The sequence below is a fragment of the Eurytemora carolleeae genome, unplaced genomic scaffold, assembly GCF_000591075.1.
Source record: "Eurytemora carolleeae unplaced genomic scaffold, Eaff_2.0 scaffold438, whole genome shotgun sequence".
Taxonomy (NCBI): domain Eukaryota; kingdom Metazoa; phylum Arthropoda; class Copepoda; order Calanoida; family Temoridae; genus Eurytemora; species Eurytemora carolleeae.
Genome location: NW_019396620.1, coordinates 204,392 through 222,173, shown reverse-complemented (window position 1 = coordinate 222,173; position 17,782 = coordinate 204,392). Strand labels below are relative to the sequence as shown.

Below are 17,782 nucleotides of genomic sequence, written 5' to 3'. Positions count from 1 at the left end.
CTACCATATAAAATGGATAGATCGACCTTAGAAGTATTCTTCATCATAGGTCCGTAGACGGGATACTACTATACATTCACTCCCAGTTGTTAGTTTGAATTAAGTAGCTGGCAAATTACGTTTCATTGAAATGATTAGAAATAACCTCTTTTAAAACCAAACTTTGAAGAATTACCTAAAAATGATCATCCTTAAGTTTTGGTGGTTAAAAACCGAGTGTACAAATAGGATTCATTAGTTATGAAACGTTACAAAAATTTTAATTTCCGGTCTCTCATTATTCTAATAATCATCTATAATCTGAATAATATAAACTAATTTGGATTCCTGCTGGCAGATGAATATATGAGAGGACACTACATTCCCCAGCCCCCTTGTCTTCGACATATGACCTCTAAGTATAGAGAACCGAGATTTGAAGGTTAGTGGTGAAGATGGAAGATCAGAGTGAATCAGAATATCGCCTGGAATAAAAATTAATTCTACCAACTAGAAAAATTGATTTCTACAATCTATATTCTGCATGAGTTGTTAATGTTGACACAAAATAGTTTAAGCACTCAAAGCTAAAAACTTAAAAAGCTTTTGGAAACTTAAATTTGAGGTTTAAATCTTAGTTAAGGACGTACATCAGCTTTCTTAAGGAAAATAATTAATTCCTATATCTGCTGACCAATAAGAGTCCTAAAGAATTCAGCTTTCAACCAATGAGAGCATGAGATAGCTGATTTACAAACTCTTATTGGTAAAAAACTTAAGTGTACCAGGACTCCTATTGGTCAGCTTTAAGAGATTTAAGAAACAACTAAGGATAATCCTTTGACCAGGGTCAAGGACTAAGGGAACCAGTTAGCAAAAACTTTTTTTAAAACTTTTAGTTAAACCTGAAATCTGAAGTTTCTGATTCTCTGGAAAAATATTCCACCAAACATCTGTGATAAGAAGAATTCTTCCAGCAGTTATCTTACCCAGACCAAGCTAAACGACAATTCAAGGTTGGCATTGAATTTTTTAGAAAACAAAATGACCCCCCCTCCCCATTCATTTACTGAGTGAACCATGCAATTTAAAAATGCTATGATGTTAAAACAGTTCTAACAAAACTTTGAATCTAAGACCCTGTTTTCTATGATTACGTTAGATTCTATCTTTTACCTACATATCTGTAAAATTATAAAAATACATATCTTGGAAAATTAAACAATGTCCCCCGTCTCTTGCAAGGATTTAGGGTTTGCTTCAAATCATTTTTTTCCAAAATAAAATATTTTCAGATCTCCGATTAAATACCGTTATTTATCTGGGGCAGTACAAACAAATGTCCTCCCTCCCCTCAAATGCTTTAAGGTTTGCTTCAAGTAACTTTTTCCCCAAAGTGGTGTTAGAATAACATATTCCCAGATATCCAATCAAAAACTATTATTAATCCGGGGCAGTATCCATAGAGAATAGAATATATATTAGAGGGGAATTTACTAGAAAAAAGTGTAAAACGGCCATTTTGTTGTACTGTTTCCATACTGCAGGTGTACTTCACATATTTATGCTATATAACCTTTTGGGCCCTGGAACATCATTTTATAGAAAATCTAAAATTAATATTAAAAGAAAACCAAATTATGAATTAGGCTGGTTTCAATTGACCAATGATCATTTCACATAGACTCTATGCCTTTCACTTTACAAACGATGATTTTCCGTTAAAACTATGATCAAATGATTTTTTTATTCACCTAATTAATTATAAAGTTTATTTAACAGCTTTAAAAAATTCGAAATTGAAATGAATGGTCTAGGGAACATACTGTATTAATGTACTCTACTGCATATAATCTGTGAACATTTACATGATTTGTACACTTTGAACTCCCTTTCAGGCTGGAAGGGACTGAAAAAATTCATACCGAGAGATTCTTTAAATTCTCCTCTATTATATATTCTATTCTCTATGACAGTATCATAAATTTCAAAAAACTAATTATTTAAATATCATGAACATTCCCATTTATTCCTTACCAATACATTGTCCTTCTCTTCTTCATTTTCCTCACGTAGAAAAGTTGGATTAAATCCTTGAATCTGTAGTTTATCATAAATAGGTGATCCAGCTTCTCTATCCTTAATTTGACAGGGGTATATAATTTAAAGAATACCTATCCCCCGAAACATTTTTTTTATTTTACTATTTAAATACTTAAAAGGACTGTTAAGGTAAAATGAAAGGGGGTACAGGCTAAAGCTTAAACATTTTAGGACTTGATCTCAATCGATATTAGTTCTATCTGATGTCCCAGTCTTAAGAAATTGATATAAAACTGTTTTAAAGTTATCCCAAAATTATACAGTCCCAATCAGAAAGAACCTGAATTAATTTACAATAACTCAGAGGACGTTACAATCTAATTTTTCAAATATGATTGATGAAACAATAATCACAAAATAGCCCTAGTCCTGCCATTTCCAAAATGTGGTCTGCTTTTATTTAGCATTTGAAATTGCCAGAGATATATATAAAGTGGAGTGATTAACTGTCAATTTATCCCGGGACTTTCTGATTTTTATTGTATACATTAAAATTTGAATATATTATCCAATTTTAATAGATATAATTGATACGCCTGTTACACATGACCAGAATATCCACCATACTGCAGTACAGTATCTGGTCACATGTCTCTGTCTTATCATGTGACAATGATAATGGCATTTTCTAAGCCTATTTACGACAAAATTAGCACCTGCCCAATAGTATGGACCTGTTCTGCTTATCTTAGGGGTATTTATTTATTTTTATTCCGAAGAAAGAAACTTTTAATTTCATCACAGACATTTTTGATTATATTTTAGTCAATTACATATATAAATCTGAAGCTGCGAGCAGAAACCTTTGACATCCTGAGACAGCTTTAGTTCATAAAATGTTTAACAGTATTAACTAAGAAGTAATTGTCATGGGAGCATTATAGAAAGTATTCCATTGTATTCAAATATATGGAATATGTTGAGTAAGTCTACTAAGCTGTTTAGTTTCAATTAAAAAAGTTTTGAACCAACATTCAATAATTAAAGAAGCAATTCATTTTATGATAGAAACAAGAGATTGTAACAATCCTTTCACTCATCAGAATTCATAGTTTAAAATATCAAAGTTCTACGACATAATATTTCATTGATTTTTGTATTAACAATTTAGAGTTTTCAGCTCCTTACCTTACAAATAACAACAACGTTATTTTGCCGATTATCTTCACAAATCTGAATGATTTTCTCCACTTTTTTCTACAAAAATAAGTAAATTTAAATTGATAGGACATAGGAATTCTGTCTTTGACACAGCCTCAAATTTCTAAACCCTTTATATTTGCAACCTGATGGTGTAAACAATTCTGTTCCCAGCAAGCTTTAAATTTTGATTGAAATTTGACCAATTAAACCTACATTTTTCTCTGTTTCTATTTTTTCTTTTTTGTTGACAGATGCGTTTAAATTAAAATGTTCAAAAACAACAATCTGTAAGTTTTAAGATTGTTGAATTATAGAATAAAATAAGATCTAATTCAAATTGAAGAAAACGAACCCATCTTACTCTGGTTCAGAGTCCAGAGTGAAGTTTTACAATCAAAGAGGGTTCTTGTTAGTGGTCAGTATTTTTGGAAATACAAATTTTATATTAAAATTTTAGGTTATTTTTCAGTTATGATAGACTTTTTTTTATGTAAAATTTGTCTGGAATGTACTTTCCGCGTCCTATATCCTTGTCTTATTCTGCAGATTGACCCATCCATTGACTCAGACAAAACCCTTTTGTGATTTCAGGTAAAAATCCATTTCAAGCAGACTTTTCTTATTTGATCAACCTAATGATTAACCCTATGGTTTGTTTTTGAGATTTTTAGACCTTTAAATGGTCACACACCATACTGCAAGCATCCAACATTCCATCAAGGCTTTTTGTCTGTAAAAGGTTTTTCCTCAGAGGAAATCTAAGGAAAAAACTAAAAAAAAAAAAATTGATAATTTTAAAACCATTTTTGGTTCCTTTAGTGCATAGGTTTTCTCTCAAGGTCAAAATCTGGCCTAGTAGTGTGAGAAAAGCAAATGTCTAGAATAAACTATTTTGAAATTGGAAAAATTTCTCAGATTTTTGTTGAACCTCTTAGTCTTAAAAGTCTAAAAACCTTAAAAATTTTAGTAAAACGAACCAATATGTCACATTACTAAACCATCTACCTCAGTTGAGGAGAAGAAGGCTGGAAACAGCGGTATCTCTCTCCTGATTGCGCCCTCCATCATATCTAAAAAAAAAGTTAGTTGAACCTTAACAAATTTGAATAAAATGACAAAACCCGTTTTTTTAAATCGACCATTCCATTTTAAACTGAAAAAATGATGATTACCTAATCTAAAAAAACTTTTATTTTACTATTATTCTTCACCTACCTGCTATTAGGGTAACTCCATTGTTCAAAAACATGCTGCAGTAATTCTAAATTTAAATCAAATCAATATGTGAGCAATCAATTTTGAAGGGTCAACTCTATGAGTATCAAATCAATGTAGGATCTTTTAAAAAGTTTTTGGCATTGAATCAATTAATGAGCATTAAATCACTTAGGGAGCAGAAATCAATTAATGAGTTACAAATCAATTTAGGACCTATCATTAATCAATTTAAAAGCATCAAAACAATTTTTGATCATCAAATCTATTTGTGAGCATCACATCAATTTATGAGTCAAATAAATTTATGAGCATAAAAACAATTTATGAGCATAAAAACAATTTTTGATTATCAAATCAATTTGTGAACATCAAATCAATTTATGAGCATCAAATCAAGTTATGAGCATAAAAACAATTTTCGATCATCAAATCAATTAGTGAGCATCAAAACAATTTGTGAGCATCGAATCAGTTTATGAGCATTAAATCAATTTTTGAGGATCAAATCCATTTGCAGGAGCCCAAAAATAATGCATGAGCATTAAATCAATTTAGGAGCATCAAATCTATTCATGATTATTAAATCAATTTTGGAGGATCAATTAAATCTATGATAATCAAATCAATTTAGGAGCATCAAATTAATTTATAAGGGATCCTCGACTCAATCAATCAGAAATCTGGAAAATGCTCCAACATTTGACTTTTCCAGGAGGGTTTAATTTTTTCAAATATAGAAGAACAACATGCTCAAGGTTCAAAATCCAAGAGAGAAATTTGCCTGTATAGCTGTACACCAGTATTCTCCAACTACAATTAACTGCTGGAATGGTCGAGGCTCATTATCCCTAAATCAGAAAAAGTTAGAATGTCACATCAAAAATAAAGGAGATGCAAATACTTCTGTAGAATTGGTGAGAGGATGCTGGCTGAACATTTTCATTTTATTTGGGTATCTCTGTACAGTGTACACTCTGTTAGATAGTGAAAAAACATTATAAAAAAACAAAATCCACAAAATTGAGTTATTGTTTTCTATTTGTGCATAATTTTGCATATTTTTTTCGCTTTTCTTTTGGAAACCTGTGTTTTCAAAAAAAACAAAAAAAAAAAAATTATTTAAAATCAGACTAAACATTGGTAACATCACCCCAGAAATTTCTTACGGGACTTCATTTTAGTAGTTTAACTATTTTTTATTTTAAATTAAAACCTTACATGCTTTAAATCATAGCTACTCTTTTTAAAAGCATTGAGAAGAATTAATATTTACGATGCAACCAAATAACATTGAGTTTTCTCAATACCCTACCTGGCCTTTATATGGAGGTCTGGATGGGTTGCATCGAACTGCCTTGTAATATGAATCATCTCTTCAGGGAACAGTTCTAAAGTTTTGTGTGCATCTTCCACCACTAGATGACAGCATCTGACAAAACAATGGAATTAAATAAATCAATTGTATTTTAATGATTTAAGATATTTGGGTTGCAATTAAGTAATGTTGGGCTTGGTTTCCTTTTAGGGTGACATATCTGATTCACAACGATACTCTAATTGCTTTTTTAAAAGAATTTTCTGTAAAGTAATTTGCTCATTTCTGCTTTAGAAACATTGGAAAAAATGTCAAAATAGAAAAGTTTCTGCCCCATTCTTGATCCAAAAAAGGGTTGAAAGGTACTGTTATGTATCAAGCAAGCACCTCACTAATAGCAACACCATGCCAGTCCCTTTAAATTGAAAGCAATAGTTGGAGTTTTGGTCTTAAATGAGTCTATATTTGTTCAGAGGTTTGACACATGGAGTTAGATAAAATAGGTTCATGAGAATTAGTTTTGTCTTAAACCTCAAAATTAACTTTAAAAAATCTTAGTTTTGAAAATTGCGATTCAAAGGCCTCTTTATATTTTACAGACCTTGGATACATATTTAAGACCATTACAGCTATTTTAATTGAATTAAATTTAGTACAAAAATCCTTTATATCTAACTGTACATACTGAAAAAATATAAAAAATATTTTATTGCTGAAACATCTTATATTTTAGTCAAACTATTACTACCTATTGCCTATCAATATTGGCCTATTGCTATCCTTTCTTAAACTTTATGCTACTTCAATGAATAAAGAAGTTAAATCAGAAAAATAAAGAAATTGGTTAGTGAAAAAATTGTTTCAAACCATATTCATAGTTATATATTATTGGTGTTAGGTACTTTCCCAAAGGCATTTCCCCAAGTGACAATATCCCAAGTGGCAATTTCCCAAATGTGCAATTTCCCAAGCTCGGCAACTTCCCAAAAGTTAGGTTAGGCCTTCTTTGTTGCCGCTTGCTGAAATATGACCAAGCACTGCGGCTGGGATGGGCTTGGGGGGCCGAGCGCTGCAGCCAGAACAGGCTTGGGGCCCAGCACTACAGCTAGAACAGGCTAGGGGGCCGAGCACTGCGGCTAGAATAGGCTAGGTGTCGAGCACTTCCACTTGGGAAATTACACTTTAAGGGGGTTGACACTTAGAAAAATATCCTTGGGAAAGTGCCGCTTGGGAAAAGGCCTTTGGGAAAGTACCTAACATCATATTATTGAACCTGTTCATGTAGAATAGCTGTTTCACGGATGCACTGTACGAGTACAGCAATCTAGAACAGAACCCAAGATTTAACTTTGTCATTAAAATCTTGATGTTATTTTATAAGAAAGTTAAATCCTTGTTAAAAAATATCAAAGTTTTGTAAAATCTAATCGAGGAAAATTTAAAATGTGGAAAACAAACTTTAGTTTCAAAATTTGTACAGCCTGCTTTCCTATTGTGATATGCTGCTGCATTGATTCCAATTAACGCCTGGTCTTGGAATCTTATAAATGACTTAATATCAGACTGTGAACTGATCATTTTCACAATGATTGTTGCTTTAAGTAATTTCTTTGTCAGCCTCTAGGTTAAATTGTAGTGCTACCGGTTCAATTGTTATTTTTCCTCCATATTTATTGGCCAGGATGGATTCAAGACCGCATGGTGATGTGCTGCGCTCTGAATGCCGTCTGTGGGTTGGATGTCAAGTTTCCTTCCAGGTCTTAATATTTTTTTTTTAAATAGAGCCCCTGTATGCTGGTTGTACCTGTGTAGCTGAGGAGGGGTAGCCACCAGTATATCAGGAGAGTTGAGCAGAGACACTAAATATTCTCAGTTCAACAATTTAGCCCTTATGGTAATCAGCTGATTCAACAACAGATTCAGCAGCTGATGCAGCAACTGATTGCACAGCTGATTTAGCTGATTGATTCAACAGATGATTCAACAGATGTTGAATTGGCTGATTCAACAGCTGATTAAATAGCTGATTCAGCAACTGATTCAGCAATTGATTCAACAGCTGAATCAACAGTTGATTCAACAGCTGATTTAACTATTTAACAGATCTACAAGCTCTTGCAGAGTAAAGTGAATATACAGAGCATCCCAATTCCATTAGGTTATCACAAAGCTTTAATGGCAAATATGCACAGAATACTCAATAAATATTGCCTTTTCTGCATGCAAAAGTTAAAAAAACTATCCTAAAATAATTTATCTAAAAGATCCAATTTTTGAAATTTTTGGTTATATCCTGAAAATATCCATTTAGAGCAATGTATGATCCAATATAATGTGGGACACCCTGTATGTAAACTGAGAGAGAAAGAATTGGATTGGGTTTAGAAACTGGCTTAAGGTAACTAAATGACAAGTCCGGCTTTCCTTCACTGGGGAAATCCTAGTCTTTGTTATTGTTTACAATCTTTGTTATTGTTTTGAGAAAACTAGTTCCAAGCNCCCCAATGTAAATATAAACATATAAACTGGTATAATCAAGAAATATATTTTTGGACATTTTAAATGTTAAAGTTATGTAACTCTAAGATTAGATCGAAAACTTTTAAGAAAAAATATCAAATAATAAACTTCTATAAATCGTTTGAATCAACATTATCGCCATAATATTAAAACAGTTATTGTGTGTTACAGAGGGACTGTTGAATAGGAAAACGACATGTTGTTTTTAAGCGAATAAAAATCAACTTATTTAGTGAAATAGGTCTGTGTACAAAGTTCAATTGATGTGTTCCATGTTCATTAGACTATTTAAAATCATAACTGGAGTTCAACGGTAGTATATTGCTATTCCACAGCTTTATAGGGCCCACTTTTTGTTCATTGAATTTTTTTCAAAAATAGTATGTTAATTTTTATTGAACTGTTCCTGTCAGATTTAGATCTGAGACTGCATGATGTGCTACTGCTACTTCTAAACCCAGCCTAGAGTCATGAACCAGATCCCTGCAATAATATGTAGCATTTATTGAAGTGCTACTGCTACTTCTAAACCCAACCTAGAGTCATGAACCAGATCCCTGCAATAATATGTAGCATTTATTGAAGTGCTACTGTTACTTCTAAACCCAACGTAGAGTCATGAACCAGCTCCCTGCAATAATATGTAGCATTTATTGAAGTGCTACGGCTACTTCTAAACCCAACCTAAAGTCATGAACCAGCTCCCTGCAATAATATGTAGCCAGTGGCGTACATAGGGGGGGGGGCAGAGTCCTCTTGCCCCCCCTGGGAGTTCCAGGGGGGGCCCTGCCCCCCCCCCTGGAAAATACAAAATTAAAACGCAACAAATTCAAAAAGTAACAGCTGACAATGACAAAGACTAAGGATTTGTCTAAATTCACTGTTAACACAAAATTTTAAGATACTGTAAACTAAAACTTTTGCAAAAATAAGACCTCGACATATTAGATGCTTATAACATGATGGAAGATGTAATAAAGGTATTCTATTTTCTATTTTTCTTTTTTTTCTTACAGTCAATTATTAAAGGAATTGACTCTTTGGCACAAACTCAAATATTTAAACCTTTGGAATCTGATGTTGTAAACCTTTGATATTTCAAATTCAGAATATTTGATCTAACAGATTTCATAGTTTGAAATATCTAAGGTCTACAACCATAGATAAAGATAGATTGCTCATAAGACGACATTTTTCATCTTGAAAGATATCAATGAGATGTTTTAAAGATATTCCTATTATATAGATTAACTAAGTCGGTTGTAAACATTGGCTGTTATGTCATTGAGTACTTGTGGTGTACATGAGTTCTGTAGAGAGAAATTTAAGTTAGTTTAGTCCTTCTCATGTCCTTCTTCAGTTCTCGTCAATATGATATATTGCTCAGTGAAATATTGTTGTTCAAAAGTTCCATTCCCGGAGTTATTTTACACTCTATTCGGGAGGAATGGTTAAACCTAGTAGATTGGAAAAGACCCAATCCGAATGTTATCTGCAACGAACATTTTCCTAGTTATATAAAAGTGAGTGGGAAAAGTCTGCTGTTCCCTCAATTTGTAACATTATCGGAGCTGTTCAGAACTGCTCCCTGGAAACTGTTCTGAACGTATATAATTATGCCGTCCCAGCTATTCAAAAGCTAAAGAAAATGTATGACGGAAACACAAGCAAAGGGAAAAAATTCCAAAATCAGAGTTATTACCTCAAAGCTCAAAAAAGAAAACTCGGCGAAAAAATTCGCAGTCTAGAATATGTGATTGTCGAAATAAAAGACAAGTTCTCTTTACCAGAGGAAACTATAAACCTTCTTCACAGTTCAGCAAGTTAAATTCTGGAGGAGTTGTTTCAAAGAGTTATAAAAAAGTTAAAATATTGGGATTGTAGAGATAAATATCATCCAGCTCTCCAATCGTTTGCTTAGCAAGATTATTCTTTTTCAAAACCAGTGATTGTGATTGTAGACTAAATTTTTTTATCAATAAAAGTTTGATTTCATTATGCAAAAAGTTTTTAAATCTAGGTTTATAGACTGTTTGTTATCATTTATGAAACTTTGCCACTTTGACTGATTTTTAAGCCGTATATCTTTACAACTTGACGGTCTTTGATATTTAAAACGACATGAATTTGAGTTTTTGGCAAAAACTCTGATTTTTTATTAAATTTTCTCTATAGAGACAGCAAAAATTTTTATCCAATAGGTATCTCATTTTTGAAAAAATCAACCTGACACTTTTTTACAGAGCCGGAGTTGTCAAGGAAAAATCAAAAATACCTCAGAACTTAAAAATAATTGAGCTATGACCCTTAAATGTTCTACCTCAACCCAACCCCCCCCTAATTTGATATTCTCAAAATAAAATTCACTCCTGAGTGGTTTAATAATTATAAAATCCATTAAAACACCAAACCACCCCACTTATCATTGAAGTACACTTTCACCCCTAGAAGTATGAGTTCGCGGACTGTAAAATTCTTGGTGATTTTGCGTACATAAGCTATCTATGTTTATTTATTTATCTATGTCTAAAACATTTGGTTCCAAAGATATTCACAATGTTGCCGAGGGGGGGCAAAAATATTTTTTCTTGCTTCGCGCGAAATCTTGCCCCCCTGGCTTAAATCCTGTGTACGCGCCTGTATGTAGCATTTATTGATTTGGACATTAAAAAGCATGTGTTTTTATTCTATTAGAAACCTTTTATAAAATTTTTTACAAAACACCATTTGTTCCAGTCTGAACAGTAAACATACCTAAATTCTAGGGGAAAAGATGATTTTCCAAGAAAATATATATTTATTAAATATCCTACTTGATAGTTTCAGCAAGAGATTCAGCTGTTGTATGATCAGGAACAAGAACAAGACATGTTGGGTCGCCTCCATAATCTAAATGTATAACTTTCTTCTTTCTTTTAATCTTAAATAATCGTGAAGAGTTCTGTATTTAACAATTGTTATAACTCGACTTTTCTGAAAATGTTTAGAGCTGGGAACTTTTGAATATCGAGATCAATGCTTGATCCTCTCTTTTTCTTAATCTCGAGACTGACCTAAACTTGTACTTGTATCCAGAAAAGTGTATTAAATTCAACCAATCAGAATCGCGTATCAGAAACCGGGAAATTTTAAATTTTGCGCGCCATTTAAGATTACAATACAGAAACGGGAGGGTCTCTCGAATTTTGAAAACCCGGTTTTTGATTCATCTGTACTAAATCCAAAAACGAGTGGGTTAAGCAAGAAATTAAAAGTGTCCTCATTGGATATTCGGATTAAGCAGTCGGGATTACATGTATTCTATTCTAAAGTTCCCAGCTCAGGGCGAAGTTTTTGAAATATATTGCAAAACTCTTTGTGACATTTTATTCAAGGCGTGCAGAATTTTTATCTCTTTAATGAACAAAAAAATAAAAAAAACATTTAAAAATAAAATGAAGATTTAAACTTACTTTTTTCAAAATATTGACATTTTCCAAGAGGTTTTTACATTTTGCCTTGTTGTGAAAGATTCAACAAGAAATAAAATGTAAAAACAATTTTTTTTCCGGCATTTGAGTTGGGTATTTAATACAAAATTATCTTTGATTCTTAAAAAGCTTGTTTAAATTTCACAATTGAGTTTTCTATTAAGAAAATATTTTATTCCTGGGGGGGGGGGGGGGGTTTCAAACCAGATTGCATGTGATTGTTGAAGCCATGTTTATCAAAGCTTTAAAATGATTAGTAGACGTTTAAAATTATTAGTAGACGTTTAAAACGAATAGTAGACGGTCACTCCCTTAAATAGTTGACCTGGAGTAAGAAAATCATATGTTGTATTCTTCTTTGTCTCCAGTTGGTTCAATAGCGGCAGGATCCATCCATACGTCTTACCCTAGACACATATTATACAGTTGAAGGGATTGTAACCGTAATTACAAGTCACTTTTCAATTACAAAGTGACATGTCCAATTCCCAATTGTACCCTCAAGTCTGCCCCCCTGCCCCCCCCTCTTCTACTTAGCTTGAAGTTTATACCTGAGATACTCCTGCAATTCCTAGAGTTGAAGATAGTGAAGAAACGACCGGCCACATTCCTTTCTAATAAAAACAAAGTTAAGGGGATATTTAGCAATTTCTAAAAAGGGTATTGGAACAATTAATAATTAAAGTTGAAAGGAAGAACGTGCTTAAAAGGACTGTAAGCCTCATTTCAAGGTACCCACCATGCAAAGATAACAATGCCCTATTTAATAAAGGTAACTTTCAAATCTTGGTCTGATCAAGAATTAAATTAGATATCAATGTTTATAAAGTTTTGAAAACCGATTATTTTTTAAAAAACACTTTAAACCTAGAATAACGAAAATATCTTGCACATTATTAATTAGATACAGGATTTAAGGGCACACATTAATATATTATAAATTGGAATTTGACAAAGGAACTGAGTTTTTGCCACAAATTCTGATTTTACAATCGCTATATCTTTGCAACCTGATGGTGTAAACCTTTGATATTTCAAACTATTATTATTTGATCTAACATACGTCATAGTTTGAAATATCTAAGGGATCCAACGTTAGATTGCAAAGATATAGGGATAAGAAAATCAGAGTATTTGACAATAACTCAATTCCTTTATTCCAAAACGTCCGTGCATGTATTGAATAATGGAAAGTGCTAATATAAATTGAGGGATACAAGAGAGGGGGGGGTTCGATAAGAAAGGAAAAGAACTATAAGGTGGAAGGGAGACTATCTTTGATATTTTTTTGTTTGTATGGTAAAAAATTAATTTTAAAGAGAAAATTTATAAAAAAAATTATTCCTCAGAATACGTTGTGTACCTGAATAGGCTTGCAGTATTTTATCTCTTTCCTAAATCTGTTCGGTATTCTTAGGGAGGATACAAGGGAGCTCATCCAGTTCATTTCTTCAATATTCTCCACAATATTCATTCTCCTAAACATAATCTTTAATATGTTCCACAATATACATTCTCCTAAACATAATCTTCAATATGTTCCATAGTATCCATTCTTCTAAACATAATCTTCAATATGTTCCACAATATTCATTCTTCTAAACATTATCTTCAATATGTTCCACAATATTCATTCTTCTAAACATAATCTTCAATGTTCCACAATATACATTCTCCTAAACATAATCTTTAATATGTTCCATAATATTCATTCTCCTAAACATAATCTTTAATATGTTCCATAATATCCATTCTTCTAAACATATTCTTCAATATTTTTCATAATATCCATGATCTTCTAAACATAATCTCCAATATTTTCCATTACCTTGACATTTTTTAGTTAAATGTAGTTGTTTATAGGTGTACTAAAATTATTTTTTATTTTCTCTTCATAAAACTGTTTATTCGCAATAGAGTATTATTAAGTCTAATTTCAAGTGACCCTCCAATCAAAGATAGAAATGCCGGATTTACAGCGGTACCCTTAAAGCGTTGTCTGTTCCGTATTAGATATACATGATTTTGTTTCTTTAAACTGCTTTTTTTCATTTGTAATTTCTCTCAAAAAGAAACGTGCGCATTTCTTGCTTATAAGAAGCAGCAGGGAAATTATCAGATTTAAAACTTTGTGAGTCAGAAAAAACGACGTTATCTTCCACATTGTTTATCAGGTTAAGGTGTTGATGGTACCGTTGTAAATCGTGCATCGCCATCTTTGCATTGAGGGTCGATTAGAATTATGCTTACACAGTCCCTTTAAATAAGAAACATCAATATGATAAACTTACTTAATCTGTGCCGGACACTCCATAAATATCTCAGATGACATTTTTATATCTTCCTCCGCCTAAAATAATAACAAATTAAATTTGTTTTATCACCTACAACAAGACCCATAATACTATGGAATAGGAAGGAGACTATTAGACTTATGATAGTTAGATAGGTAGAGAGTAGAGTTATGATAGTCTAATGAACATGAAACACCGCAGCTGTACAGAATATGTATACAGACCTATTTCCCTTATGAAGTTGATTTTTGCGTGTAAAATTTAGAGTATGGTTACTTAGACTAAACTCCTCATCCCTTTCTCTGAGCCATGGCTCAAGATAGAACCTGGAGATTGAGCATTGCACCCCGGATCTTTGAACAGTACAGACGTAGAGTTTACTACTACGTTCATTCACCTCTATACTGCTATCAGATAGATGTATCTTTAACATGCCTGTCAGAGAACAAAGGAGGCCACCAGCCTCCTCCTCCATCATTATGCATGAATATGCATCATCAGAATCCTCAGCATCACCAAGGGATTTGTCTCCACTGGTTTCTGGCACTGATCCGATAGTCCCCATACCAGCTAGTCCAACTATGGACCAGAATATATCAGATGCTCCTCTATCCTCTCCAGATGATTCTGTGTACGGAGTTTCTGGCGATCAAGAGCAGTTAGAGTATCCTTACAGACCTATGACTCCAGGAGAAGAAATCATGAGGATATACGAGGACGGAGTATACCGGCCTCCGGATATAATTGAGAGAACAGGAGGTTTCCAGATACGGAGGTTCTTTGTCAGACCAGGGAGCCTGTTATGAAATCAGCAGCAGAACCAGATGATCCTGAGTTCAGAGACGCTGCTCCTTGTAAAGCAGCTCTTCAGACCTGATGTAGAATCAGCAGCAAAACAATATGAGCCTGATACAGGAGACACTGCTCCTTCTGTTGACGAAGGGGCAGAAGCAGGAGATGATCCTGATGCAGGAGACGCTGCTCCCTATAGAGCAGCTCTTCACAGTCCTACTGTAGGTTCAACAAAAGGAGGAGATGGTCCGGGTCCAATAGAAGCTACTCCTCATAATGCAGCTCTCCTTAGACCCTGGACCCCAGACTTGGATCCAGAGTTGAACGAACGCCTGAGAGATACTGCAGAATCTTGTACTTCTCCATTTCGTTCTCCAACTCCAGAAAGACCCTTAACTCTGGAGCAGCCAGGATAACAGTAGAAGCAGCAAATGAACCAGCAGTGAATGTGGAATCTGTTGTTTATACATTTTTAGCTGTTGTTGAGAGATTGCTACCTTGGTTGAAGGATGATATATCGTCTTCTGAATCCTCCAATTCCAGGACTCCCAGTCCAGATATAGAACTAGTAGAGATATTCGAGTTTGAGGAAGCTGCTCGGAGAGATCCAGAACCGGAGCAGCTGAACGAGATAATTGAAGTTGAGGAAGCTGCTCAGATAGTTCCTGAATCTGAGCAGCTATACAAGACATTTGGGTTCGAGGAAGCTGTTCGGAGAGATCCTGATTCGGAGCAGCTGAACGAGATAATTAAGGTTGAAGAAGCGGCCCAGATAGATCCTGAACAGGAGAAGCTGAACGAGATATTTAAGGTTGAGGAAGCTGCCCAGAGAGATCCTGAACAGGAGTAGCTGAACGAGATATTTAAGATTGAGGAAGCTGCCCCACATAGATTCAGCCTCCTTATAAACAGTCTCATCAATTTTTAAGACAGGGCTGACTTTGAAGTGTCGCAACGCCCTAAGCTTAGATTTTACCGCTCTAACTCACTTATGCTTTTCTGTAGCCCTTTACATGTACATTTTAGCACTGTAAAGCACTTCTTGTTAAATTTGGTTTTTTAGAAGTAATTGGCAAAATTCTCAACGATTTTTGCTTGAGAGCGTGAGACCATTAAATCGCAGTGGCCCAGAGAGATCCTGAAGAGGAGTAGCTGAACAACGGAATTCCAGAAGATGAAAGGGAACTTTTGAGGATTGCTTATCGGAGTTACCTAAATACTAGACGGAGAATTGCTGTTATTGAGGCATAGATCTGAGCTTGTAATGATCTGGATCTCCTCCTTCCTCGTGATATCTTCACACCACATCCTGGTCCAGTACGAGGACAAGCTGAGCTAGATATGCTCAGAAGACCCAGAGCAAGGCAGAGAACCCGTTTATAGATGTTATTATTAAAAAAGTCTTTAAGATGACAAACTCTATTTATTAGTGAACATAACCGAAATCCAGAGAGATTATAAAGAGATTTTAGAGTACTGCGATCCAAGGTGAAACTTGTACACACACCTACTCCATGGGAGTATAATGTGGATCCAGAAATCCCTAGGATATATATATACCGAGATTGGAGAAAGTAGTCCTTGAAAGAGTCAAGATAAACTAACATGCCGTGAACTAGAACTAGAACTGTTTGCTACACAATATTAAAAACTTTAAAGTTTGCTTTATAAATATTGGCCGTGATTTCCAAGTTTTAAAAGTCTAACCATACTTTATAATTGCATCTTCCCATGTACAGTGTTTCACACAAATGATGAGAATGGGACTGTAAAATTTTTGAAGCAGATTAGAGGTTGCAATCGTCAAATAGCTAGGAGAAGTTGGACTAGGTACGGATACTTAATCTACAAGAGGTGTAGTTGGCTAGCTATACATAGCGAGGGGTGTTGAAGACAAAAAAATTTGAAATTTCTTTTTTAAATGTATTTCCACGGGCAACGCCGGGCCCTACAGCTAGTAGTGAATAAAATAGTCTTCATGTATTTCATAAACAAACACACGACCACTGATAATTTTTACAGAATAAAAATTGCAGCCTCTAAATAATTTAAAAATAATTACTTACCTGATAATTAGACTCTACCGAGGGCGGTTTCATTCTTCTGAAAAATGTGATCTTTTTAACATGAAATTGTCTAAAGTAAAAGAAATATAATCATCAAACATTAATTCTTGCATTTAAATACTGCGTTAAATTCCAATACAATACAAATATGAATACTAATTTTATAATCTATAACGTTGAAATCCCTAAATCATGTCAATTAATGGCTAAATACAGATTAAATAATAAGAAAAATCTTTAAGAAGCGAAATCACAATAGAATAATTATATTGATTGATTAAAAATAAATTAGGATAGGGGTGAAAGGATAGGATCGTTGTAGTGAAGACAGACAATCTTGGCTGGAAAAATCCAGCGAGGGAGGTAACCCACGGCTGCTGTGAGCCTCCGCTATGAAGTACGAGCCTACACTATACAGTAAACGAGCCTCCGCTCTCATGCTGCACAGCGGAAGCTCATGGCAGCCATTATCTGTCGTTTCAAATGTAAAAATATAAAGCATGTCAAAAATAAATGTAACTTTCATACAGTGACATTTAAATTAAAGTAGTAAAATTCCCATGAAAAAATAACTGTAGAAATGGAATGTCACATATGAGTAATTTAAATTTTATGAAATGGGGTATCTTTAAATGGAACAAAAACATAATTGTTTAAAAATACAGGATCTATTTTTTTGTGATTTACCTTTAATAATCAATTTAAATAATTTGTATGACGATAAAAATTGGAAAGACAATATTACATAATGATAAAACTAAAATAAACTACTAATAAAATAAATGTTCTACAAAATAATGTGATTTGTGATTTTTTAAACCTTTAAAAATAAAAAACATGGTAATTTTTAACGGGATGGCGACAAGTCGAAAGTTGTTTAAA

At 33.5% G+C, this 17,782-nt stretch overlaps 1 protein-coding gene across 1 annotated transcript; it reads right to left on the bottom strand.

Annotated features, from left to right (window-relative positions):
- Positions 1-282: 282 nt before the first annotated feature.
- On the bottom strand, positions 283-17,576 carry LOC111706418 (ATP-dependent RNA helicase p62). Its single transcript, XM_023479294.1, has 17 exons — positions 16,901-17,576; positions 14,040-14,098; positions 13,112-13,226; positions 12,300-12,362; positions 12,074-12,155; positions 11,092-11,167; positions 8,685-8,761; positions 7,563-7,617; positions 7,032-7,082; positions 5,756-5,872; positions 5,225-5,291; positions 4,441-4,486; positions 4,231-4,295; positions 3,211-3,279; positions 2,017-2,118; positions 885-978; positions 283-464 (listed from the first exon to the last, which is right to left on the bottom strand). Exons 1-17 carry the CDS (start codon positions 16,931-16,933, stop codon positions 283-285), a joined length of 1,353 nt encoding a protein of 450 aa, XP_023335062.1. The 5' UTR covers positions 16,934-17,576.
- Positions 17,577-17,782: the final 206 nt, after the last annotated feature.